Genomic DNA, 27,103 nt, shown 5'->3' with positions numbered 1-27,103 from the left:
GTGCCCCTATTTTTAATTTTTTGAGGAACCTCCACACTGTTTTCCAGGGTGGCTGTACCAGTTTGCATTCCCACCAGCTGTGCAGTAGGGTTCCTCTTTCTCCACATCCTCACCGACAACTGTTATTTCCTGAGTTGTTAATTTTAGCCATTCTGACAGTTGTGGGGTGGTATCTCATTGTGGTTTTGATTTGTATTTCCCTGATGATGAGTGAGTTGAGCATCTTTTCATGTGTCTGTTTGCCATCTGTACATCTTCTTTGGAAAAGTGTCTCTTCGTGTCTTCTGCCCATTTCTTCACTGGATTATTTGTTTTTGGGTGTTGAGTTTGTTAAGTTCTTTGTAGATTTTAGATATGAACCCTTTATCAGATATGTCATTTGCAAGTATCTTCTCCCATTCCATTGGTTACCTTTTAGTTTTATTGATTCTTTCCTTTGCTGTGCAGAAGCTTTTTAGAAGGTCCCAGTAGTTCATTTTTGTTTTTGTTTTTCTTGCCTCTGGAGACTTGTTGAGTAAGAAATTGTTGCATCAAGAGGTTGCTGCCTGGTTTCTCCTGTAGGATTTTGATGGTTTCCTATCTTACATTTAGGTCTTTCATTCATTTTGAATTTATTTTTATGTATGGTGTAAGAAAGTGGTCCAGTTTCATTCTGCGTATGGTTGTCCAGTTCTCCCAGCACCATTTGCTAAAGAGACTCTGTTTTTTCTTTTATTTTTAAAAAAATTTTTTTTTCAACGTTTATTTATTTTTGGGACAGAGAGAGACAGAGCATGAACAGGGGAGGGGCAGAGAGAGAGGGAGACACAGAATCGGAAACAGGCTCCAGGCTCTGACCCATCAGCCCAGAGCCCGACGCGGGGCTCGAACTCACGGACCGCGAGATCGTGACCTGGCTGAAGTCGGACGCTCAACCGACTGCGCCACCCAGGCGCCCCGAGACTCCGTTTTTTCTATTGGATGCTCTTTCCTGCTTTGTTGAAGATTAGGTTGGCCGTATATTTGTGGGTCCATTTCTGGGTTCTCTATTCCATCAATCTATGTGTCTGTTTTTGTGCCAGTACCATACCGTCTTGATGATTATAGCTTTGTAATATGACTTGAAGTCTGTAGGAGGATTGTGATGCCTCCAGCTTTGGTTTTCTTTTTCAGCATGACTTTGGCTATTTGGGGTCTTTTGTGGTTCCGCACAAATTTTAGGATTGTTTGTTCTAGCTCTGAGAAGAATGTTGGTACTATTTTGATAGGGATTGCATTGAATGTGTAGATTGCTTTGGGTAGTGTCGACATTTTCACAATATTTGTTCTTCCAATCCATGAGCATGGAATGTTTTTCCATGTCTTTGTGTCTTCTTCAATTTCTTTCATGAGCTTTCTATTGTTTTTAGCATACAGATTTTTTTACCTCTTTGGTTAGGTTTATTCCTAGGTATTTTATAGTTTTTGGTGCAGTTGTAAATGGGATCAATCCCCTGATATCTCTTTTTGTTGCTTCATTATTGGTGTATAGAAACGCAACTGATTTCTGTACATTGATTTTGTATCCTGTGACTTTGCTGAATTCCTGTATCAACTCCAGCAGTTTTTTTGGTGGAGTCTTTTGGGTTTTCCACTATCATCTACAAAGAGTGACAGTTTGACTTCTTTGCCAATCTGGACGCCTTTTATTTAGTTTTGTTGTCTGATTGTTGAGGTTAAGACCTATAATACAATGTTAAACAGCAGTGGTGAGAGTGGACATCCCTGCCGTGTTCCTCATCTCGGGGAAAGCTCTGTTTTTCCCCTTTGAGGATGATATTAGCTCTGGGCCTTTCATATATGACTTTTATGATGTTAAGGTATGTTCCTTCTATCCTGACTTTCTTGAGGGTTTTTATTAAGAAAGGATGCCGTGTTTTGTCAAATGTTTTTTCTTCATCTGTTGATAGGATCATATGGTTCTTATCCTTTCTTCTATTAATGTGATGTATCACATTGGTTGATTTGCAAATATTGAACCAGCCCTACAGCCCAGGAATGAATCCCACTTGATCATGGTGAATAATTCTTTTAATGTACTGTTGAATTTGATTTGCTAGTATCTTGAGATTTTTTGCATCCACATTCATTAGAGATATTGGCCTGTAATTCTCCTTAAAAAAATTTTTTTAATGTTTATTTTTGAGAGAGTGACAGAGAGGGTGTGAGTGCCTCCCCCCCAGGGAGGGACAGAGAGAGAGGGAAACAGAATCCAAAGCAGGCTCTAGGCTTTGAGCTGTCAGCACAGAGCCCAACATGGGGCATGAACCCATGAACCATGAGATCCTGACCCAAGCCGAAGTCAGACGCCTAACCAACTGAGCCACCCACGCACCCCTGTAATTCTCCTTTTTAGTGGAACCTTTGTCTGGTTTTGGAATCAAGGGAATGCTGACTTCAAAGAATAAGTCTGAAAGCTTTCCTTCTGTTTCTAATTTTTGGAACAGTTTGAGAAAAATAGGTATTAACTCTGCTTTAAATGTCTGGTAGAATTCCCCTGGGAAGCCATCTGGCCCAGGACTCTTCTTTGTTGGGAGATTTTTTGAAAACTGATTCAATTTCTTTGCTGGTTCTGGGTCTATTGAAATTTTCTGTTGCTTCCCATTTGAGTTTTGGTAGTGTGTGAGTGTCTAGGAATTTGTCCATTTCTTCCAGATTGTCCAGTTTGTTGGCATGTAATTTTGATAGTATTCTCTGATAATTGTATTTCTGTGATGTTGGTTGTCATCTCTCCTCTTTCATTTGTGATTTTATCGATTTGGATCCTCTCTCTTTTTGAGAAGTCTGGCTAGGGGTTTATCAATTTTGTTTATTTCAAAAAAACCCAGCTCCTAGAGTCATTGTTCTGTTTTTTTTTTTTTTTTTTATTCTATATTGTTTATTTCTGCTCTAATCTTTATTATTTCTCTTCTGCTGGCTTTGGGCTTTATTTGCTGCTGCTTTTCTAGCTCCTTTAGGTGTAAGGTTAGGTTGTGTATTTGGGACCTTTCTTGCTTCTTGAGATAGACCTGAATTGCAATGTATTTTCCTCTTAGGACTGCCTTTACTGCATCCCAAAGGGTTTAGACTGTCATGTTTTCATTTTCATTTGCTTCCATGTATTTTTAAATTTCTTCTTTAATTTCTGGTTGACCCATTCATTCTTTAGTAGGATGTTCTTTAACCTCCCATGTATTTGGGGGCTTCCCAAGTTTTTTCTTGTGGTTGATTTCAAGTTTCCTAGCACTGTGATCTGAAAATATGCGTGGTATGTCAGTCTTTTTGTACTTGTTGAGGGATGCTTTGTGACCCAGTATGTGATCTGTTTTGGAGAATGTTTCATGTGCACTCAAGAAGAATGTATATTCTATTGCTTTAGTATGAAATGTTTGGAATATATCTTCATAAGTCCATCTGGTCCCATATGTCATTCAGAGCTGTTGTTCCCTTATTGATTTTCTGCCTAGAGGATCTGTCCATTGTTGTAAGTGGAGTAGTAAAGTCACCTACAATTACGGTATCATTATCAATAAGGTCATTTATGTTTGTGACTAATTGACTTATATGTTTGGGTGCTTTCACATTGGGGGCAATAAACATTTACAATTGTTAGCTCTTCTTGATGGATAGACTCCTTAATTATGATATAATGCCCTTCTTCATCTCTTGTTACAGTCTTTGTTTTAAAATCTAGTTTGATATAAGTATGGCTACTCTGGCTTTCTTTTGACATCCATTAGCATGATAGATGGTTCTCCATCCCCTCACTTTCAATCTGCATGTGTCCTCAGGTCTAAAATGAGTGTCTTGTGGGCAGCATATCCATGGATCTTGTTTTTGTATCCATTCTGATACTGTATGTCTTTTGGTTGGGTCATTTAGTCCATTTACATTCAGAGTGATTATTGAAAGATATGGATTTAGTGCCATTATGTTATCTGTAGATTTCATGTTTGTGGTGATGTCTCTGATCCTTTGTAGTCTTTGTTGCTTTCCACTCACAGAGTCTCCCTTAGGATCTCCTGCAGCGCTGGTTTAGTGTTGATGAACTCCTTCAGCTTTTGTTTGTCTGGAAAAGCCTTTATCCCTCCTTCTATTCTGAATGACAGCCTTGCTGGATAAAGGATTCTTGGCTGCATATTCAGCCATTGAATATTTCCTGCTACTCCCTTCTGGCCTGCCAAGTTTCAGTGGACAGGTCTGCTACTACCGTTATGTGTCTCCCCTTGTAGGTTAAGGCCCGTTTGTCCCGAGCTGCTTTCAGAGTTCTCTCTTTATCTTTGTATTTTGCCATTTCACTGTGATATTTTGCCATTTCGTGGTGTTGACCTTGTTTTTGTTTATTTTGTTTCGTTTCTTGGAATCATTTAGCTCTCTAATTCTCCCCTTGTGATCTAGTAATTTCCTTTCCCTCTTTTTTTCAGCTTCATCATTTTCCATAATTTATCTTTTATTCCATCTATTCTCTCCTCTGCTTCTTCCATCCTTGCTGTCACTGTATCTAGTTTATTTTGATTCTCATTTATAGCATTTCTTTAAATGTTTGTTTATTTTCGAGAAGGGGGAGGGGCAGAGTGAGAGGGAGAGAGAGAATCCCAAGCAGGCTCTGCAACTGTCAGCACAGAGCCTGATGTGGGTCTCAAACTCATGCACTGTGAGATCATGACCTGAGCTGAAGTCAGATGCTTAACTGACTCAGCCATCCAGATGCCCCCATTTATAGCATTTCTTATTTATCGCAATAAATAAGAATAAATAAATAAAAACTAGTTCTTAGGTCTTTGATCTCTGCAGCAAGAGATTCTCTGCTGTCCTCTATGCTTTTTCAAGCCCAGCTATTAGTCTAATGGCTGTTACTCTAAATTCTTGTTCATATATATTGTTTGTATGTTTTGAGCAATTCTCTGTGATATCTTCCTGAATTTTCTCTTGAGGAGAATTCTTCTCTTTTGTCATTTTGGCCGTTTCTGTCTTTTGTATGTTTTAATAGCTGCACCTGCGAGTACTACTGTATCAAAAGGGGTACACTCCAGGGCCTGGCACTTCAGGAAGTGTTTTTGGTGCATCCTGTATGCGTCCTGTTGTTGCATTTTGGCTGCTTTGTCTCACTGGTCAGTGCTCTGCTGAGCTCCTCCTTGCGTGTAGTGGTGGAGCGTTTGGACCTTCAACCAGGTGTGCTTTGATTTGTTTGTTGAAGTAACCCTGGAAAAAAGGAAAAACGGGAGGGGGGAAGCCTGATCCCATAAAAAGACAAAAATGAAAGGGCAGAAAAGAAGAACCAGACAGATAAAAACAAACAAACAAAACAAAACAAAAAAACCAAAAGGCTAAATCCAGAGAAGGGGAAAGGAAAATAAAGAGGAATAAGAGATAGAAAAGGTGTAAAAAGAACAGAGTAAAAATGCCCGATCAAACAATTTATGTATATGTATAAGTCAGAAACTATAAGCCTAATTCCAAAAGAAAAACAAAAGGGTAGAGGAAAAAGAGAAGAAAAGAAAAGAAAAAGACAAAAGCAAAAAACAGCTGTCTGTTGGTGCTGGGACTGGTGGCCGTGGTCGTGCTGGTCCAGAGGAGAGGCGGTGCGTCTGGCTGGTCCGGGTCCATCGCACTCCGATACATCAGTTACCGGCCCGGAGGGGTGGGACTTGGTGTAAGCGGTCCGCCTCCCGCTGGAGGGGGTGGGGTGGGGAGGCGCTGTCCTGCGTCCTGAAGCCCCATGGTGTTGGTGATGGGGAGAAAAATGGCGACACCCCGATCTCTCCCTCCCCGGTGGGGTGTCTCAGACCCCGCTGCTCAGGCAGCCCTCACAGAGTAGCATGGACCCCCCGGCTCGTCCTGCTCCACGGTCTCCCCCGCCTCCTAGGCACTCGGCTGGGTCTCAAAACCCCATGTCTTAAAGGACCCTGCACCACACAGACCCCATTCTGCTGTAGCACCACTCAGCCCTGCTGACAAAGGGCCTCTGGCTGGCGCCTGCAGGGTCTTTTGTCTTTTGTCCTTTGGGGGGGGGGGGGCAATAAACCCTCTTCCTAAAGTACTTGAGGAAGGGGACTGTTCTCTCCCAGGGCGCCCCTGAGATTGTTGCAGTGCTCACCGTTGGCTCCCTCCTCCCCAGGAGTGCTTCACTCTGGAGACCCTTTACACTTCGAAACCTCTGAGTTTCAGCTCCTAAGGCTGTTTGCAAAATAGGAACTGACTCTGTATTTCTTGTTCCCCAGTCTGTGACCCGGAGAGAGGTTTTCCCCTTGTGCTAACTCAATACCACAATTTCACAGCCTCCCCCCGCCTCTCTTTTTCTTCCTTTTGTCTCTCCAAAGAAAGGATCCCCTCCCCTCCATGCCTATGCTGTTGTATCTACCCCAATTTCACATACATGCACCTCGATCCTCCCAAGCTCTCTCCTTCCACCTGTGGAGATCCTTCTGCCACTGCGCACATGGATTTCCTGGCTGTTCCAAGTGATCTGACCTCAATACAGCTGTGTTTGAGGGACGAGGAAAATCCTGGTTCCCCCACTTCTCTGCCATCATGACTCCCCATATGCCTGGAACCCTTCCTCTATTTTTCGTGTATCGTGGTTTGCAGTTACCATGAGGTTCATATATAGTATCCCATATATACAGCAGTCTTTAGCTAAGTTTGAACACATTCTGAAAGCACTACAATATCCTTCCTACCTCCATGTTTTATGTGTTGATGTCACACTTTAACCTTTTTATTTTGTATATCCCTTGACCAATTTTTGTACATATAATTGATTTTGCTCTTTCTGTCTTTTAATCTTCATATTAGCTTTGTAAGTGATTGACCTACCACCTTTACTGTAAGCTTGCTTTTACCAGAAGTTTTTTTCCTTTCGTGATTGTCTTCCTTCTGGTTATGGCTTTTTCTTTTCCACTTAAAGAAGCCCCTTTAGTCTACGGCCATACCACCCTGAACGCGCCCGATCTCGTCTGATCTCGGAAGCTAAGCAGGGTCGGGCCTGGTTAGTACTTGGATGGAAGAAGCCCCTTTAGCATTTCTTGTAAGGTCGGATTAGTGGTGATAAATTACTTTAACTTTTGTTTTTCTGGAAAACTTCTTATCTCTCCCCAATTCTGAACGATAACCTTGCTGGGTAGAGTATTCTTGGTTGTAGGTTTTTTCCTTTCAGCACTTTGAATACATCATGCCACTCCTGGCCTGCAAGGTTTCTGCTGAAAAATCAGCTGATAGCTTTCTGGGCTTTCCCTTGAACTTAAATGTTTAGAACTTAAATGTTTACTTTCCCTTTGCTGCTTTGACGACTATCTTTAATTTTTGCCATTGTAATTATTATGTGTCTTATTGTGGCTAGGTTGGTCTTTTTGGTGCTCTGTGGTTCCTCAGCCTGGGTAACTTTTTCCTTCCATAGGTTAGGAAAGTTTTAAGCTCTTGTTTCTTCAAATAAATTTTCTGTTCTCTTTTTTCTCTTTTCTCCTAATGGGACCTCTAAAATGTGAATGCTAGTAAAGTTCACTTTGTCCCAGAGGTCGCTTACACTGTCTTCATTTTTTAAAATTCTTTTTTGTTTTTACTGTTCAGCTTGGTTGCCTTCCATTACCCTGTCTTTTAGATTGCTGATCTAGTCTGTATCCTCTAATCTGCTTGTATTTTTCATTTCAGTTGTTGCATATCTCAGTTCTGACCGGTTCTTTTTATGTTTTCTGTTTCTTTGTTGAAATTCTGACTGAGTTCATCTACTCTTCTCTCAAATCCAGTGACCATTACTTTGAACTCTTTATCAGGTAAATTGTGTATCTTCATTCATTTGGCAATTCTTCTGGGGTTTTATCTTGTTCTTTTGTTTGGAACATATTCCTCTGCCTCCTCATTTTGTCTGAGTCAGTGTATCTATGTATGAGATGGGTCAGCTATGTCTCCTGGTGTTGAAAGTGGTGGCCTTATGTAGAAGGCGCCCTGTGGTGCCCAGTAACACAGTCTCTCCTGGCACTCCAGGGGTGTCTTCTGTGTGGACTGCACACTCCTGTTGTGGCCAGGCTACCACTGCTGCAGGCGTGCTGGTGGACAGGGCTGTCTGCAATGACTGTCTGTGACCGCTACAGGGGTGTGGTGGACAGGGCTTGCCCCGGCGGGGCTGGTGGAGAGGCCCGGCTGTAGCTGCTGTGGTTGTGCTGGTGGGTCAGGCTGGCTCCCTCTTTTTCCCCAAGGTGGGAGTCACTCTGGAGGAGTGCTGATCCTGTCCGGTGTCGCCTGCTGTGTGGTAGGGTGGGGGCTGGTTTGGAGGGGCATCTGCTAGGGCAGGTCCACAGGGGAAGTCTGGGGCGGGGGGGGGGGTAGGTGGTGCTAGGAATGTAGATGGAGGGTGTCAGAACTGGTTCCCACAGCATGAGGCAGCTCGACTGGACGAGGGCAAGAGAAATGACAGCCACCAGCACTTCCCTTCCCATAGAATGTCCTTACAGATCCCGCTCCTTCACATCCTAAAATTAGTCTGTGAATCTCCTTCATGTGTCACCCAGGCCCCGCTGCCTTCAAACTGCTGCTCCTCTGTCTTGGAATGAGAGCTACGTCATGCAGGTTTTTGAAGAGCACAGACTTGGTTCCCGGGAGCCCTCTGACTCTCGCAGAGGTAAGCCCTGCTGATGTTCAAAGCCGGACAGTGGGGGCTTATCTTCCTGGCGTAGATCCGCAGGGCTGGGAGTGCCCAGTGTGGGGCTTGATCCCCTCGCTCCTCCATGCCTGTGATATCCCTGCTGTTTGGGGGTCACCATGCTGGAAGTTTGATTCCTGACCGTGTCCTTGCCCCTCCCACCCTGCTCTGTGGCCTTCTCTTTATGTCTTTAGCTGTGGAAGATCAGTGCTGCCAGTATTCAGGTCACTTTCAGAGTGAGTTAAATTACATGTAGTTGTTGCCTTGGTGTGTTGTGGGAGGAGGTCAGCTCGGGTTCCTCCTACTTTGCCATCTTCTCAAGCATTTGAAATTGCAAATGGGATTGTTTTCTTAATTTCTCTTAACTGTTTATTATTAGTACACAGAAACACAGCAGATTTCTATATATTGATTTTATATCCTGCAACTTTACTGAATTTATTAGTTCTAACAGGTTTTTGGTCAGGTCTTTAGGGTTTTCTGTATATATCATGTCCTCGGCAAATAGTGAGTTTTACTTCTTCCTTTCCAATTTGGATTCTTTTTATTTCTTTTTCTTGCTTAATCACTCTGGCTAGGACTTCCAATACTGTGTTGAATAAAAGTGGTGAGAGTGGGCATCTGTCTTGTTTCTCAGAGGAAAAGCCTTCAGTTTTTCACCGTTGAGAGTGATACTGGCTGTGGGCTTGTCATACATGGCCTTTATCATGTTGAGGTACATTTCTTCTGTACCCACTCTTTTGAGAGCTTTTATCATAAATGGATGTTAGTTTTTTCAGGTGCTTTTTCTGTACCTTTTTAGATCATATGATAATTATCGTTCATTTTGTTAATGTGACTTCTCACATTGATTTGTGGGTGTTGCATCCCTGAAATCCTACTTGATTGTGGTGTATGATCCTTTTAATGTATTAGTGAATGCAGTTTGTTGGGGATTTTTGCATTTACGTTCATCAGGGATATTGGCTTGTAATTTTCTTGTGGCATCCTTGTCTGGTTTTGGTATCAGGGTAATGCTGCTTTGTAAAATGAGCTTGGAAATGTTCACTTTTCTATTTTTTGGCAGAACTTGAGAAGGATTGATATTAATTATTTCCGTTTTGATAGAATCCACCAATGAAGCCATCTGATCTGGAGTTTTTGTTTGTTGGGAGTTGTCTGATTTAATCTCCTAACTAGTAGGGAGTCTGTTCAGATTTTCTGTATCTTTGTGATTCAGTCTTGGTAGGTTGCATATGTCTAGGATTTTATCATTTGTTTTATGTTGTCCAGTTTGTTGGCATATAGTTGTTAGTAATCTCATATTTCTTTGTATTTCTGTGGTATCCATTGTAACATCTCTTTCATTTGTGATTATATTTGCATCTCTTTTTTTTCCTGATGATGAGCTTGGTTAGAGGTTAACTTATATTTTCAAAGAAACAGCTCTTGGGGCGCCTGGGTGGCTCAGTTGGTTAAGTGTCCAACGTAGCTCAGGTCATGATCTCATGGTTCGTAGGTTTGAGCCCCACGTCAGGCTCAGTGCTGACAGCTAGAGCCTGGAGCCTGCTTCAGAATCTGTGTCTTCCTCTCTCTCCATCCCTCCCCTGCTTGCACTCTGTCTCTCTCTCTCAAAAATAAATAAACATTTAAAAAATATTTTAAATCAAGGAAACAGCTCTTAGTTTCATTGAACTTTGTAAATTACTGTTTTTTACATACAATATCTGACATGAAATAACATTATGGACATGCAGAGAAACAAAATATCAGGAGAAGAGATAAGAGAAACAAAGTCAGTGAAGGTCCAGATGTTGAACATGAACAGAAGATATTAGCAGGAAAATGGAAAACTATAAAAAGAACCAAAATGAAAAATGTGTCAGTTACAGTATTCATTTGATGGCCGTAATAGTAGACCGGACACAGTCAGCAAACCCCAAGCAAGATAAATACAAAGAAATCTAAACTTAGGCAAGTCATAGTCAAGTTGTTAAAAACCAGAGATTTTTATAAAGGTAGAAAAGAAATAATACATAAATGGAAGCAATAATATGAATGATAGCTGACATCTTTTCAGAAAAAATGCAGACCAGAGGACAATGGTATAACTTTTTAAAGTGATTTTTTTTTTTTTAAGGCACACATGCTCACTTGGAATTCCATATTTAGGAAAATGTCTTTAAAATGCAATAAAAATAAAGGTATTTTCTGGGAGACAAAACCAAAGACAATTTGTCTATAGCAGACCTATGTAATAAGAAACATTAAAAGAAGTATTTCAGTGATGAAGGGAAGTGATAATAAAAGAAGCTTAGATCTGAAGGAAGGAGTGAATTACACTAGGAAGGTAAATGTAAGAGTAAATGATTAAAACATACGATCAAAAGATTATGCCCGCATAAAGCAAAAATAATAGCAATGTATTGGATACTTAGTGTAAGAAGTAATATATATAACTATAAATGCAAAACATATGAGGAAATTAAGTTTGTGATAAGTTAAAGATGCACTTTATAAACACTAGAGCAAACGTTAAAAAAAGATACGCAGCTGTGAGCCACAGCTGAATCCACACACTAAAGGAAATTGAATGATATTGCTTTATCAAAAATTAGTCATGAAAGCAGGAACAAAGTACAAGACAAATGGAAGATAAATATCAAGATGGTAGACAAAATGAATCAAATCAAAAAGTACATTAAATACAAGTAAGCCATATACTCCAGTTAAAAGTTAGCAATTGTTAAACTGGATAAAATAGCACGGCTCAACTATGTGCTGCATATAAGAGGCACTTTATTTTTTTAAGTTTATTAATTTTGAATGAGTGAGCATGAGCAGGGGCAGGGCAGAGAGGAGGACAGAGAGAATCCCAAGAAGTCTCCAGGCTGACAGTGCAGAGCCCGACATGGAGCTCAGTCTCATGACCATGAGATCATGACCTGAGCCAAAATTGAGAGTCGGATGCTCAACCGACTGAGCCACCCAGACACGCCTGTAAGAAACACTTTAAATATAAAGGCACACCAAGTGTTCATCAATGGATTAATGGATAAAAATGGTATGAGATACAAATATAGATATATCACATAATGGAATATCATTCAGCCATTGAAAAGAATGAAGTCTTGCCATTTGCAACAACATGGCTGGAGCTAGAGAGTATAATACTAAGCAAAATAAGTCAGAGAAAGACAAACACCATATGATTTCAGTCATATGTAGAATTTAAGAAACAAAACAGATGGACAAAGGAAAAAAGAAGGAGACAAACCAAGAAACAGACTCTTAGCTATAGAGAACAAATTGATAGTTACTAGAGGGAACATAGGGGGATGGGTGAAATAGGTAATGGGGATTAAAGAGTACACTTACCATGATGACCACTGAGTAATGTATAGAATTGTTGAATCACTAAATTGTACACATAGAATTAATATAATACAATAAACTATGCTGGAATTAAAACAAAACAATGTGAGTGTGTGTGTGTGTGTGTGTAATTACAGTAAGTGATAAACCACACTTATTGTGGTGAGCTTTTGTAATACATGTAATTCTCAAATCACTGTCTTACACCTGAAGCTCATATCTGTTTAAAAGATAAGAGTTTCTGTTTTTAATGGAGTACTGTGACTCTTCACAAAAATATTACTGAGGAGGATCAAAGATGGTGGTGGAGGAGGAGGACCCTAGGCTTTTCTCGTCCCACGAACGCAACTAGATAATTATAAAATCATCCTAAATACTGCCAGAAATTGGCCTGAAGACTGATAGAACAAACTCTACAACTAAAGGGAGAGAAGAGACCACTTTGAAGAAGGTAGGAAGTGCAGAGACGTGGTTTAAGGGTGAAATGGATCACCAGTGCTTTAGAGGAGAGGGAGCAGTGGTCATGGAGAAGGACAAGAGAGAGAAGAGAACACATGGAGAACAGTTCCCCAAAGCCATTGGTTTGGAAAATGAGAGGGGTGGAATTGAGTGAATTATTGCAACCAGTAGGGCTTAAAGTCTGGAGTTTTAAAGTTCAGTGGGCTTGGCTGGGATAGAGCCAGGAGGGCACTGCCCTGCTCCTGGAGAGAAGGCAGGCAAACATCTGGGGGCAGACAGTGTGGAAAGAGCAATCTGAAGAACACTTAGGTCACACAGTGGGGAGATTATTCATTTGTCTCGGAGAGTGTCTCTGGGAGATAACGTACACAGAGATGCATCTCCAGGGACAGGGGAGCTGGTTGGTGCCATTTACCTCCCCCACCCCTCATAAACAGAGCATAAACACAGAGCCACTGGTAGGAAGCAGTGCAGTGCTGACACTGGCTGGCTAACTTGCTTACACCAAGCCCCAGCTCCTCCAGCGCTGTGGTAGGACTGCCCTTCTTAGTCTGGCTTGTTTCAGTCCCAGTGTGGTGGGCCCCTCTCCCAGAAGACCAGCACAAATCATATCTTCCAACCAGAGAGTTCTTCAAGGCCTCAGTTCTAGTGGAAGTAGCATCAGGTCTCGTTTAACAAGCAGACCAGAGCACACTTAGTTAAAACTCGCCACATTGAGGCCAGAGACCCAACACTGCCCACAGCAGGCAAGGAGAACCTCTGTAGGTGAGTAGCCTGAAGGATAGAGCAGCCAAAACACAACAGCAGAATGCACGCAGCATATACCAGAGACACTCTCTGAAGCACCAGGCCCTGGCCACTATATGACCTCTTCTTCATAAGACCATTACTTTCAGGAACAGGAGATATAACTGGCTTTTCTAACACAGAGAAGAAGGCAGAGATTTCTACAAAACGCCAGGATGGAGGAATTTGTCCCAAATGAAAGAATAAGATAAGGCCATGGCCAGAGACTAAGTGAAACATGTATAAATAACATGCCTGATGGAGAATTTAGCGCATCAATCTTAAGGATACTCACTGGGTTTGAGAAAAGAATAAAAGATGTCAATGAGACCAGCTCCTCAGAGGTAAAAGAGTTAAATAAGAAACAGATGAAGAATGCAATAAGTGAAATTGGAAACAGGCTTGATGCAATGAATAGCAGAGAAACGAATTAGTGACCTAGAAGACAAAATAATGGAAAATAATGAAGCTGAGCAAAAGAGAGAAAGAACAGCTATGCAACATGAGAATAGGGACTCAGTGACTCATCAAAGGTAATAACTAACATATAGGAGTTCCAGAGAGAGAGAAAAGGGGGAAGATTATTTATTTCAAGAAATAATAGCAGAAAACCTCCATGATCTGGGAGAGGAAACAGCCAAATCCAAGAGGCCCAGAGGACTCCCAACAAAATCAACAAAAGCAGGCCAACACCAGACCTGTGGTAATTAAATTTGCAAAATTTAGTGATCAAGGAACCATTGTGGAAGAGAATATACTTGGTATGATTTCAGTCTTCTTGAATTTGTAATATTTGTTATGTCTCTTTTTATGTGATTTAACCAGGTGATTTTTTTGTGTGTACTTGAAAATGTGTTGTATTCTCTCTTTTTTTTAAGGATGGAATGTTTTATATATACATATACACAATATATATAATATATAATATATATTATACATATTATACATATAATTATACATATATATTATATTATATATTATATATACATATATTATATATAATGTACATATATATTATACATATATAATATATAATATATAATTATATATATTGTATATATGCATCAAGTAAGAAATGTCCATGTTGAAAAAAAAATAACTTTAACTGAGGGTACTCATTAATATCAGAGGGGAAGTGAGTAGGGGGATGGGTAAAATGGGTGAAGGGTATTAAAAGTACACTTTTGATGAGCACTGAGTAATGATATATAGAATTGTTGAAGCACTATATTGTATACCTGAAACTAATACAACACCATGTGTTAACTATACTGGATTTAAGTTAAAATCTTAATTAAAAAATAATAAAAGGGGCACTTGGCTGGCTCAGTTGGTAGAGCATGTAGCTCTTGATCTTGGGGTTGTGAGTTTGAGCCCCATGTTGGGTGTAGAGTTTACTTAATTAAAAAAACATTAAAAATTTTCTTTAACGTTTATTCATTTTTGAGAGACAGAGACAGAGTGTGAGCAACGGAGGGGCAGAGAGAGAGGGAGATACAGAATCCAAAGCAGGCTCTAGGCTCCAAGCTGTCAGCACAGAGCCCGACACAGGGCTTGAATTCATGAAACGCGAGATCATGACCTGAGCTGAAGTTGGATGCTTAACCGACTAAGCCCCTCAGGCGCCCCAATTTAAAAAAATTTTTAATAAAACATGAAAAATATTAAAAAAGTAGATTAATTGAACACTAGGAAATATTGTTTGGTTGCTTTAAAGATCTATCTAACACGTCTTTCACAACAAATATAAAACTTTGAATCTATAGCAATAATCTAGAAGATTTTATTGTATATTCAGGAATGTTATATACTAAAATGGCCACAACAACACAGCATAGGGAATATAGTCATAGTCTTGTAATATACGTCATGTTGTAATGGCATTGTATGGTGACAGATGGTAGCTGCAGTTGTGGTGAGCAAAGCATAGCATATAGAGAAGTTGAATCACTTTGTTGTATACCTAAAACTAATGTCACATTGTATGTTAGTTATACTCAAAAAAGTTTTTTTTTTTAATTTTTTTTTTTTTAACGTTTATTTATTTTTGAGACAGAGAGAGACAAGAGCATGAACGGGGGAGGGGCAGAGAGAGAGGGAGACACAGAATCGGAAGCCGGCTCCAGGCTCCGAGCCATCAGCCCAGAGCCCGACGCGGGTCTCGAACTCACGGACCGCGAGATCATGACCTGAGCTGAAGTCGGACGCTCAACCGACTGAGCCACCCAGGCGCCCCAAAAAAAGTTTTTAAAAATAAAAAACAAAATGGACTCTAAATTTGAAAACACACACACACACACACAAAGCCACAGATTGCAAGTATAAAAGGATGAAAAAGATGCAAAAATCAGAAGAAATCTGGTGTTGCGGTATTAATATCAGTCAAAGTAGATTTTGGGGCAAGGATAATTTCTAGAAAGAAAGGACATTTCATAATGCTTAAGGGTTAATTCATTAAAAATACATAATAATCTTAAATGTATATGCACCTAACAAAGCTTCAGAATATATGAAGCAAAACTCAGCAGAATCCAAGGTGGAAAAAAACAAATCTACAATCATAGTTTTATTTTTTTTTTAATTTTTTTTTCAACGTTTATTTATTTTTGGGACAGAGAGAGACAGAGCATGAACGGGGGAGGGGCAGAGAGAGAGGGAGACACAGAATCGGAAACAGGCTCCAGGCTCTGAGCCATCAGCCCAGAGCCTGACGCGGGGCTCGAACTCACGGACTGTGAGATCGTGACCTGGCTGAAGTCGGACGCTTAACCAACTGCGCCACCCAGGCGCCCCTACAATCATAGTTTTAAATAACACCTCTCTATTACTAATTGATAGAAGTTGAGGATCAAGAAAACTCAGTAAGGATATAAAAGATTTGAATATCACTACCAGTCATCTTGACATAATTCACATTTATCTAATGATTTACTTCAGAATATAGAAATAGCAAAATGGTAAAAGTAAGTCCTTCCTTAATAGTAATCACTTTAAATGTAAAAGTATTAAGTATAAAAGTGATCATTATATTTTGATAATTCCTCAAGAAGTTATAATAATTATAAGCATACATGCACCAAACAACAGAGCCCCAAAGTATGTGCGGCAAACTGACAGAATTAAGGGAAGAAGTAGACAGTTCTACAATAATAGTTGGAGATTTCACAGTCATCATCATAATTATTATTTGTTGAGCACTCTCTATTTGCCTAGACTGTTCTAGCCATTTTATGTATATGAATTCATTTAACTCACAGCATCCCTTGTGGCAGGTTCCATTCCCCATTTTAAAAACAGGAAATCATGGCATAGAAAAATGACATACCCAAGGTAACAAAGGAGTATGTGGCAGAACCTGGATGATAGATTCTGTAAATTAAACTTGGTTCTTAGAGATGTTCTATTCAAACCTCCCACTGAAAGAGGGATTCTTTTCTTCAGCATTCCTGGTTCTGTGATCCACGGGAGCACTGTGGATAGAGCATCACTGCTTGAAAGAGTAAAACATTCTAGTATGGGCTATTCTAATTGCTAGACAGTTCTTTCCTATGCTGAGTTGAAATCTTGTAACTTTGATTTACTCGTCTTTGTAATAACAGAAAATAAGCCCATCCTTCTATCAGCTATTGAGGTACGTGAAGATTGTCATGGTGTCATTCACCACCATCCTCAACACCACTTGGACATGTCAATACCATACTTTCAGTGACAGGGCAGTTAGATGGCAGATCAGTAAGTAGATAGAAGACTTGAACACGCTATAAACCAAATAGACTTACTGGACATATATAGAACATTCCACCCAACAACAGCAGAATACGTATTCTTCTCAAGTGCACATGGAACCTATTCCTTTTTTTTTTTTTAATGTTTGTTTACTTTTGAGAGAGAGACAGAGTGTGAATGGGGGAGGGGCAGAGAAAGAGACACAGAATCTGAAGCAGGCTCCAGGCTCCAAGCTGTCAGCACAGAGCCTGATGTGGGCTCAAACCCACGAACCGTGAGATCGTGACCTGAGCCGAAGGTGGGCACTTAACCGACTGAGCCACCTAGGCACCCTGGAACCTGTTCCTATTCCTATACAACCTTTCCTGTTCTCCAGGGTAGATCTTATGTTAGGCCACAAATATAGTTTTAAAAGATTGACATCAGAGAACTCTGACCACAATAGAATGAAGCCAGAGATAAAAAATAAAAAAGAAGGAAAAGTGGAAAATTCAGATATGTTGGAATTGAACAGCACACTCTTATACAACAAATGCGTGAAGAAATAGAAAGGATTTTAGAAAATAATTTGAGGTGAATGGAAATGAAAACAACATATCAAAACTTAGAGCTGCAGTTAAAGCAGTGATCACAGGGAAATTTAGAGTTGTAAATGCCAACATTAAAAAGAAAGGGGGCACTTGGGTGGCTCAGTTGGTTAAGCATCCAACTCTTGATTTCAGCTCAGGTCATGATCTCACAGTGTGTGGGATTGAGCCCTGCATCAGACTCTGAACTGACAGCACGTAGCCTGCTTGGGGTTCTCTCCCCCTCTCTCTCTCTGTCCCTCCCCTGCTCACATACCCCTGATCAAGGTATCTCTCTCTCTCAAATAAATAAACATAAAAAAAAAAAAACAGGAAAGATTTCATATCAATAACCTAACTTTACATTTCAAGGAACTAGTAAAAGGTAAATTATCTGGTTAACACAGTGCTTAATGGGGCTTGGAATACAACAGGCACTTAATAAATGTTAGTATGTCACTGTCAGAAGGTGGAGGCAGGTCAGATTGAGAAGATTCTCCAGACTGAGAAGTCACTTTAACGTGAAAATCAAAGCAAACCACTCCATGCCACTTACACAGAGTTTTGTTCAGGGTCCCTTATTGACAGGGTATCGGGCCAGCAGGTGGATCCAGGGCGCTGCACCGCCATTCTCCACCTGGCTCGGACCTCAGCCCTTACCGAACAAGGGGCATGGTGGTGTGGTCACAGGGTAGTTATGTAAAGTGAGTGCTAGTTACCTTCTGCACACCAGTCATCCCCACTAGTTATCTGAAGCGGCGCCGTCTCTGTACCGGGGGGAGAACAAGACGGGGGCCAGTGGCGGAGTCTGTAGTCAGCACTCCTGTACGCACATACACATCGCTAAGACTGATCGTTCAACGTACGTTGCAAATGAATGTAGGATACTATTTACAGCACTTTCTACTTCTGCAGTTTGCCTTGATGGATTAGGACACATGTGGGTGTTCTAAACCATGAGAATTCATGATAGCCTCGCTTTGAGTTTCATGGAGGAAGACTTTATTAATTATAAGGGAAAGGGAATATAAAGAGCTAAACAACTGTAGTGAACACATATAGAGAAGTATAGAGAAGAACAAAGAAAGTTTACTACCTCAAATTGGATCCATACAATATGCACCCTTCTGGCTGGGGAAGCCCCATGGTAAACAGCCCGGCTGGGGTCCCGATTGCGTGTCCTGGGAAGAGTGTCCTCCCCTGAGGTGAGACTTCCAACTAGCTATTCCTGCCAGGGCAGTCGATATACTATCCGCGTGTGATTTGTGGCTAGTTACTATGTTTCTTATGTGCAGTCCTGAGCGAGCTATTTTTTCTGTTTCTTTTATAGTATCTCGCAATCTTAAGGGCGTTTGCATATTCCTCTTCCCTCCCTGGTCCATCCCAGGGGGGCAGCTTGGTCTGGCTCAAGGAGGAATGTGAGGCATATTAATCCCTCGTGGCATCAGGAACAGAGGGGCCAATTCTGACCCCTAGAAAAATATAGAGTCCAAGCCCACAAGCCCACCAAGCCCCCATGATGGCATATCCTGGCTCTGGGCAGAAATGCATGACAAGTCACATAAACAGCTTCTAAAAAAAAATAGTGGGTTTTTAAATCCATCTTTTAAATTGAGATATTATAGGGGCGCCTGGGTGGCTCAGTCGGTTGAGCGTCTGACTTCGGCTCAGGTCATGATCTCACGGTCCGTGAGTTTGAGCCCCATGTCGGGCTCTGTGCTGACAGCTCGGAGCCTGGAGCCTGCTTCGGATTCTGTGTCTCCGTCTCTCTCTGACCCTCCCCTGCTCATGCTCTGTCTCTCTCTGTCTCAAAAATAAATAAAAACATTAAAAAACATTTTAAAAAATAGAGATATTATACACGTGCTGTGAATTTCACCCATTTAAAATGTACAGTCCCGTGTGTTTTAGTATATTCACCAAGTTGTGTCTTTGTCACAACTGTCTAATTCAAGAACGTTTTTGTAACTCTAAAAAGAAACTCCATACCCATCAACGGTCACGCTAGTCTTAGTTGACCACTAATCTATGTTCTTTCTCCATGGATATGCCTTTTCTGGATGTTTAATGTAAATGAAATCTACAATGTGTGGCCTTTTGTGTATGTCGTTTTTCACGTAGCACAGTATTTTCAAGGATCGTTCCTGTTGTAGTATATCAGTACTCTGTTCCTTTTATTGCTGAATAATTTTCCATTGTGTGAATATACCACATCTTGTTTATCCATTTATTAGCTGTTAACATTTGGATTGTGTTCACTTTTTTTTTTTTTTTTTTACTTACTATGAGTAGTGCTGCTGTGAACATTCATGTACCAGTTTTTGTGCGGAAACGTGTTTTTGTTTCTGTTAGGTAGGTACCTGTGATTGGAATTGCTGATTTATACGGTAGCTCTATGTTTAACCTTTGAAGAAATGCTAGACTGTTTTCCAAAGTGGTTGCACCATTTTATGTTCCAGTTTCTCCACATTCTTGCCATTATTGTTTTGTTTTAGCCATCCTTGTGGCTGTGAAGTATCTCCTTGTGGTTTTCATTTGCCCTTCCCTAGTGACTAATTATGCTTAACTTATTTTTATGTGCTTATTGGCATTTGCAGATCTTCTTTGCAGAAATGTCTATTCAGATCTCACGCCCATTTTTTTTTTTTTTTTTTTGAGAGAGGGAGAGTGCGAATGCACACGTAAGCGGGGCAAGGGAGAAGGAGAGGGAGAGAGAGACTCTTAAGCAGGCTCTATGCTCAGGATGAGATCATGACTTGAGCTGAGATTCAAGAGTCAGATGCTTAACTGACTAAGCCACCCAGGTGCCCATCATGCCCATTTTTAACTGGTTTATTTTTCTTTTTGTTCAATTGTGAGAGTTCTTTGTATATTCTAGATGTAATTCTCTTATCAGATATGTGATTTGCAAACATTTTTTTTCCTATTTTATGCATTGTCTTTTCACTTTCTCAGTGATGCCCTATGAAGCACAAAGGTTTTTTAATTTTGATGAAGTCAAATTTATCTATTTTTTCTTTGATTGCATGTACTTTTGGTGTCATATCTACAAAACCATTACATGCATACAGGTCACCAAGATTTATGCTTATGTTTTCTTTTAAGGGGTATAGTTTTAGCTCTTATATATTTTTTTAGCTCTTTGATCTATATCAAGTTAATTTTTATTTTATTTATTTATTTATTTTTTAATTTTTTTTTTCAACGTTTATTTATTTTTGGGACAGAGACAGAGCATGAATGGGGGAGGGGCAGAGAGAGAGGGAGACACAGAATCGGAAACAGGCTCCAGGCTCTGAGCCATCAGCCCAGAGCCTGACGCGGGGCCCGAACTCACGGACCGCGAGATCGTGACCTGGCTGAAGTCAGACGCTTAACCGACTGCGCCACCCAGGCGCCCCTCAAGTTAATTTTTAAATATAATGTGAGGTCGACATTATATTTTTATTGCGTGTAGACACCAGTTGCCCTGACACCATTTGTTGAAATACTATTTTTCCCCCATTGAATACCCTAATGCCCTGTCCAAAGTCAATTGCCCATAAATATAAGGGTTTCTTTCTTGACTATTAATTCCATTCCATTGATCTATATTTCTATCCTAGGCCAATACCATGATATTTCAATTACTATAGCTTTATCGTAAGTTTTGAAATCAGGAAGTGTGAGTCCTCCAACTTTGCTTCCCTTTTCAAGATTATTTTGGCTCTTTTGCGACCCTTGCATTTCCATATGAATCTTAGGATCAACTCTTTAATTAAAAAAAAAAAAAGACAGCTGGAATTTTGATAGAGATTTCATTAAATCTGTGGATTAATTTGAGAAATGTTGCTAACTTAACACTCTCAAATCTTCCAATTTGTGAACGTGAGATGTGTTTTGTTTGTTGTCTTTCATTTCTCTGAACAGCGGTTTTTGTGTGAATTTTCAATTGATGTCTTGCATTTCTTTAGTTAAATTTATTCCTAAATATTTTACTCTTTTGATGCTGCTGTAAATGAGATTGTTTTAATTTCGTTTTCAGGGGGGCACCTGGGTGGTTCATTCAGTTGAGCGTCTGATTCTTGATTTCAGTTCAGGTCGTGATCCCAGGGTTGGGGGGAGCAAGCCCCAAGTAGGGCTCGGCACTGAGTGTGGAGCCTGCTTGAGATTTTCTCTCTCTCCCCCTCTGTCCCTCTCTTCCACTCGCATTCTCTTTCTCTTTAAAATAAAATAAAACTAGGGGCGCCTGGGTGGCGCAGTCGGTTGAGCATCCGACTTCAGCCAGGTCACGATCTCGCGGTCCGTGGGTTTGGGCCCCGCGTCAGGCTCTGGGCTGATGGCTCAGAGCCTGGAGCCTGTTTCCGATTCTGTGTCTCCCTCTCTCTCTGCCCCTCCCCCGTTCATGCTCTGTCTCTCTCTGTCCCAAAAATAAATAAACGTTGGAAAAAAAAAAACTTTTTTTTTAAAAATAAAAATAAAATAAAATAAAACTAAAAGAATGTTTAATTTCATTTTCAGGTTCATTGCTAATACAATTGATTTTTATTTTTTAATGTGTGGGTTTTTTTCATTTTTTTGTGGGTTTTTTTTTTTTTTTTTTGAGAGAGAGAGAGAGAGAGAGAGAGAGAGAACAAGTGGGGAAGAGGCAGAGAGAGAGGGAGATAACAGAATCCGATGTAGGCTCCAGTCTCTGAACTGTCAGCACAGAGCCAGATGCGGGGCTTGAACTCATGAACTGCCAAGATCATGACCTGAGCACTTAACCGACTGTGCCACCCAGGCGCCCCTACAATTTATTTTTATATAAAAATACTACATATTTGTATATTCTGTAACCGTGCTAAACTCCTTAATTGTTTCTAATGGTTTTTTGTGAATTTCTTAGACTTTTCTATATACGGGATCAAGTCATCTGTGAATAGAAGCTATTTACTTCTTCCTTTCCAATCAGGGTGTCTTTTATTTATTTTTCTTACCTAAGAGCCTTGGCTAGAACTTCTAATACAATGTAGCATAGAAATTGCTGCCTTGCATTTTTATGAAATGGTGATAGGGTGTAAACTCTTTTATATCCATTAATATTAAAGTGTGGTGACTTCATGAAATTAGTGTCATCATATCTGTAGGACAGTAATTGGGACTGTTACGATCTAAAAAAACATGTGAACTGGTTTTTTTTTTTTTTTAGTTGAGGAACACTTTAACAATGTGTTTTTTTCTTTTTCTTTTAGGTTTTCTCAAATAACGATGAAGGCCTTATTAACAAAAAGTTACCCAAAGAACTTCTCTTAAGGTAAATGTAGATAAACTTTAAAGAATTCAGATTTGATTCAGTCATCAAGTTCCAAGACAATCTTCTTTCTCACTATGAGTCCATAGCACAGAAAAACAGACAGAATTAGCCTAACTGACTTTTTGTTTTTGTTTTATAGAATGCTGTTCAGCTTGTTGTTAAATTTTACTTGGTCTAATCCAGAATGTACTAAGTATGTACATAGCATTGGTCTGGATTCTTTTTGTAATGTGGTAAGTATTGTAATAATCTTCAGTAGGTGCCACTGTTTTGGTATCAGTAGATGTTCTCAATGTAGTCAATTACGTGAGGAGAGATGATTGTTAAGGTTATGAGCTCCTGAAGTCACAGGCATTTGGATGTTTTCTAATCAATTTTAAAATAAGTATGGTCAAAATTCTGAGTGCTTAGAATTTTGTCAGTCCAAATGTTGCTATATTTTTATCCACTTGATGAAAATTATGTGCTAAGTGACAGTACTATAAAATATGGTTTTTGTGCTGTATTTCTGACATCACAATATACAGTAAATGGTTTTTGCTTTACCACATAAAGCCGTCAACCAACATTTGTTGACCCCAAGGCACTGCAGTTTCCTTTAGTGCTCTGCCATCATCAAAGAAATCTCCTCTTAGTTTTGGATGTTATATTTTAATTGTTTACAAGTAATTAATACATGTATACATGGTAATCCTTGAGTGGCATTTCCCAAATGCCGCTGATGTTCCGCAAAACAAACAAACAAAAAAAAACCCACAACTGTGTGATCAAATAAGTAGGGAAATACCGGGTTAACAAAACCGATTTCTTTACGCATGACTTCTCAGAGCCTTAATACACATGATGATACTCCCAGATGGATAGTTCTGACATTTCAAAGTGACTGACCATGGAACTCTTTTAATATTCCGTATTAAGGGGCGCCTGGGTGGCGCAGTCAGTTAAGCGTCCGACTTCAGCCAGGTCACGATCTTGCGGTCCGTGAGTTCGAGCCCTGTGTCAGGCTCTGGGCTGATGGCTCGGGGCCTGGAGCCTGTTTCCGATTCTGTGTCTCCCTCTCTCTCTTCCCCTCCCACGTTCATGCTCTGTCTCTCTCTGTCCCAAAAATAAATAAAAACGTTGAAAAAAAAATATTCCGTATTAATTCTGTATTACATTGACAAAATTTGGGGAAATGCTGACATACAGTAAGTGATAGACCAGATGACTCCGTTCCCTGGTTGTGCTAGATCTCATGTTAACATTTAGGGAATGGGTGTGAGTTTTGTTTACATGTCGGAGTTCCCCACAGACTTACTCTGTAAATATCACATATTACTCACCTCAGGATGTTAAACTTTGTCTTGAAGGAGAAACGGTGCAGACAGCGCTTCTTTGTGGTGAAGATCACATTCCAGGGGCTTCAGAAGGTGTTCCGTTAGTCGCTGGGTATCGTGCGGCACTGTCGTCATAAACTCATTTCACTCAATAAAAAAGAAAATTAAGTCATGACAGAATCATATGAAAACTACAGCGATAATATTTCAATAAAATACTTGTTTGGATAGGAGAGGCTATTCTCTGGCATTTCAGACTCTTAAAGTTAAGAAAGTGGTAACAAAGGAATGATATATCTTTCATATAAACCTGGGAGGTCTTGATCAAGCACCGTGAGCTCTTAGAATGAACATGGGGGTGCTTGGGTGGCTCAGTTGGTTAAGCGTACGACTCTTTTTTTTTTTAATTAAAAAAAATTTTTTTAACATTTATTTATTATTGAGAGACAGAGACAGAGCATGAGCAGGGGAGGGGCAGAGAGAGGAGGAGACACAGAATCCGAGGCAGGTTCCAGGCTCTGAGCGGTCAGCACAGAGCCCGACACAGGGCTTGAACTCATAAGCCGTGATATCATGACCTGAGCAGAAGTTGGACGCTTTACTGACTGACCCACCCAGGCGCCCCAATTTTTTTTTTTTAATTTTTTTAACGTTTGTGTTATTTTTGAGAGAGAGAAACAGAGCGTGAGCAGGGAAGGGGCAGAGAGAGAAGGAGACGCAGAATCTGAAGCAGGCTCCAGGCTCTGAGCTGTCAGCACAGAGCCCCACACGGGGCTCGAATCCACAAACCCTGAGATCATGACCTGAGCCAAAGTCAGACACTTCACCGACTGAGCCACCCAGGCACACTGTGTCCGACTCTTGATTTTGGATCAGGTCATGATCTCACAGTCCGTGCGTGGGTTTGAGTCCCGCGTCAGGCCCTGCACTGATGGTGCGGAGCCTGCTTGGGATTCTTTCTCCCTCTCTCTCTCTGTCCCTCCTCCAGCTTGTGCTTGCTCGCTTGCTGTCTTTCTCTCTCTGTCTCAAAATAAGTAAATAAACTTAAAAAAAATAACGTGGCTGGGTTAGGATAGGCAGGCTGTTACTATACAATAAGTGGACGGGATGCTATCCACAACGGACTGCAGAGTGCGTGCTGTCCCCTAGAACTGTGCAGTTTCACTCTTGGTCCGAACATTATTTAGCACAGGCATCAAGCTGTAATATGAACATGTGATTCTTACTCTGGGGAATCAACCAGCTTGAGGCAGACCCGTTATTAGTCATTCAGCACTGGGGTGTGATTAAACTCCAGTCTTGTTATGAATACTGCTTCTATCTGTGACTCAAAGCTGCTAAGTTAATCTTTTTCCCCTTTGATGCAGTTAGCTTTGACACTGTTCTCCTGCAGGGCGCAGTTTCCGTCTCCTGACCAAAAAAAGGGGGCGGGGGCGGGGGCGGGTGGGATTTTATCAGATTCTGTGTTAGTGTGATTTCCGAACTGTTTGAGAAATTTTAGCTCTTTTAAAGATCCCTGGTGGACTCAGCTATTATAAATTCTGCAGTTGCCGGTTTGAATCCTGCCACAAGGCTCAAACAGAGATCGTTTTTCAAAAGGAATTGCCACTTGAGACCAAGTGTTCGTAACATGTCTATTCATAGGTTTGTATTCCCACTTCTGCTCTTATTTTGGAGTCTGTAAGGGCAATTTAAATTATAAAGTACCGGTCTTCCCTGGCTCGTGAGTCTCAAAATTAATTCTAGGCAACCGTGGTATTTTAATCTTGGTTGGCCTCCGAGCCGCGTCTGCCGTTTTACTCGCAGACTCTATATTCTCAGTAACAGCGGCTCTTCCCTTTCCCAGCTGCGCTTTCTGAGCAGAATTTTGGAGAAACGTTTGAACCAAGTTACCAAAGTAGCCATCGTCGTCACCAGCCTCCTGGAGCTTAAGCCTCGATTATTTTGCTCAGTTAGATGATGTCTTCATACTCTCAGTGGGTCACAGGCTCACTTTTTTACTTCCTATTGCAGATATCTCTGTGACGGTGCAGACTTCCTGTCCTTGTTGAATTCCTGTCTACCTTCCGTCTTACTTCATCAGTAGATGTGATTCCTTTGGCTTTGTGATCCTCTGTTTACTTCCAGCCGGGGTCGTTTTCTCTCTGCCATTTTTCACTGCATCTATTACCACCCTCTCAAATTCTCTAACTTCCATTACTGGTCACGTCAAGTGAAGCCCCCACTTCCCGTTCGGAGCCAGTAACAAGCACAACCCGGAATTATGTGCGGTTTTTTCCCTTTCTTGATGTCACTTTGAATCCACCCAGAAAAATCTGTGAGGTGGTTTTCATCTGACCATCTTCTTGCTGGTTTCAAGACTGCCCAGTATTACTGATTCACAGATTCCTTCTCCCACCCCGTTTTGAGTTTGTTACTTAACAAGTTCTTCCAATTTTGCTCTTTGTACCCAGTTTTCACGTACAAATTGAAGGTATTCCACTTCTCCCTCTCTATCCTTTATGCCCATACAATTGACCAGCTTGTAATTTTACTCTTCCTGGGGAGTCTGTTGTATAATGCTTCTTATAACAATGGGACTCTTCAGTTTTTTGAAACCTGTATATGTATCTGTCAGTGAGTTGGGCTGTTCTTATATTTTGTCCTCATTGTCATTGTCTGTATGACTTTTGGAGCCAGACTTGGTTGGGATTTCAGCTCTCCTCATTTCCTACTTGTATGACCTCAAATTTAGTGACTTAACTCTCTGGGCCATAGTTTCCTATATCCATAAAAGGGGGGTAGTAATAGTTCTTACTGAATGGGGTTGTAGCTAGCCCGTAGGGTGCCTGGCAGTTAACGAATGTTAAGTGATGTTAGCTTCTATTGTTAATTAATTTCAATTTTCAATGCCTGAATTACTTACTAGATGCTGTTTGACAGTGTCCTCAATACTTACGCAGACAACTGATAAAAGAAAGCTGCCCTGCTGTGGATCTCGCATATGCTA

At 40.6% G+C, this 27,103-nt stretch overlaps 1 protein-coding gene across 1 annotated transcript in view; it reads left to right on the top strand.

Annotated features, from left to right (window-relative positions):
- Nucleotides 1–27,103, top strand: part of FBXL2 (F-box and leucine rich repeat protein 2) — a 114,656-nt gene that overhangs the window by 11,623 nt on the left and 75,930 nt on the right. The window contains 2 exon segments of the mRNA XM_086720338.1: nt 22,737–22,798; nt 22,938–23,031. Of these exon segments, the coding sequence (XP_086576464.1) occupies nt 22,737–22,798; nt 22,938–23,031 (156 nt within the window).

The sequence above is a fragment of the Puma concolor genome, chromosome C2, assembly GCF_028749965.1.
Source record: "Puma concolor isolate L17-30 chromosome C2, mPumCon1.1.hap2, whole genome shotgun sequence".
In the NCBI taxonomy this organism is placed as follows: domain Eukaryota; kingdom Metazoa; phylum Chordata; class Mammalia; order Carnivora; family Felidae; genus Puma; species Puma concolor.
Note: the sequence above shows the minus strand (reverse complement) of the source record. Positions and strands in the feature narration are given on the sequence as shown.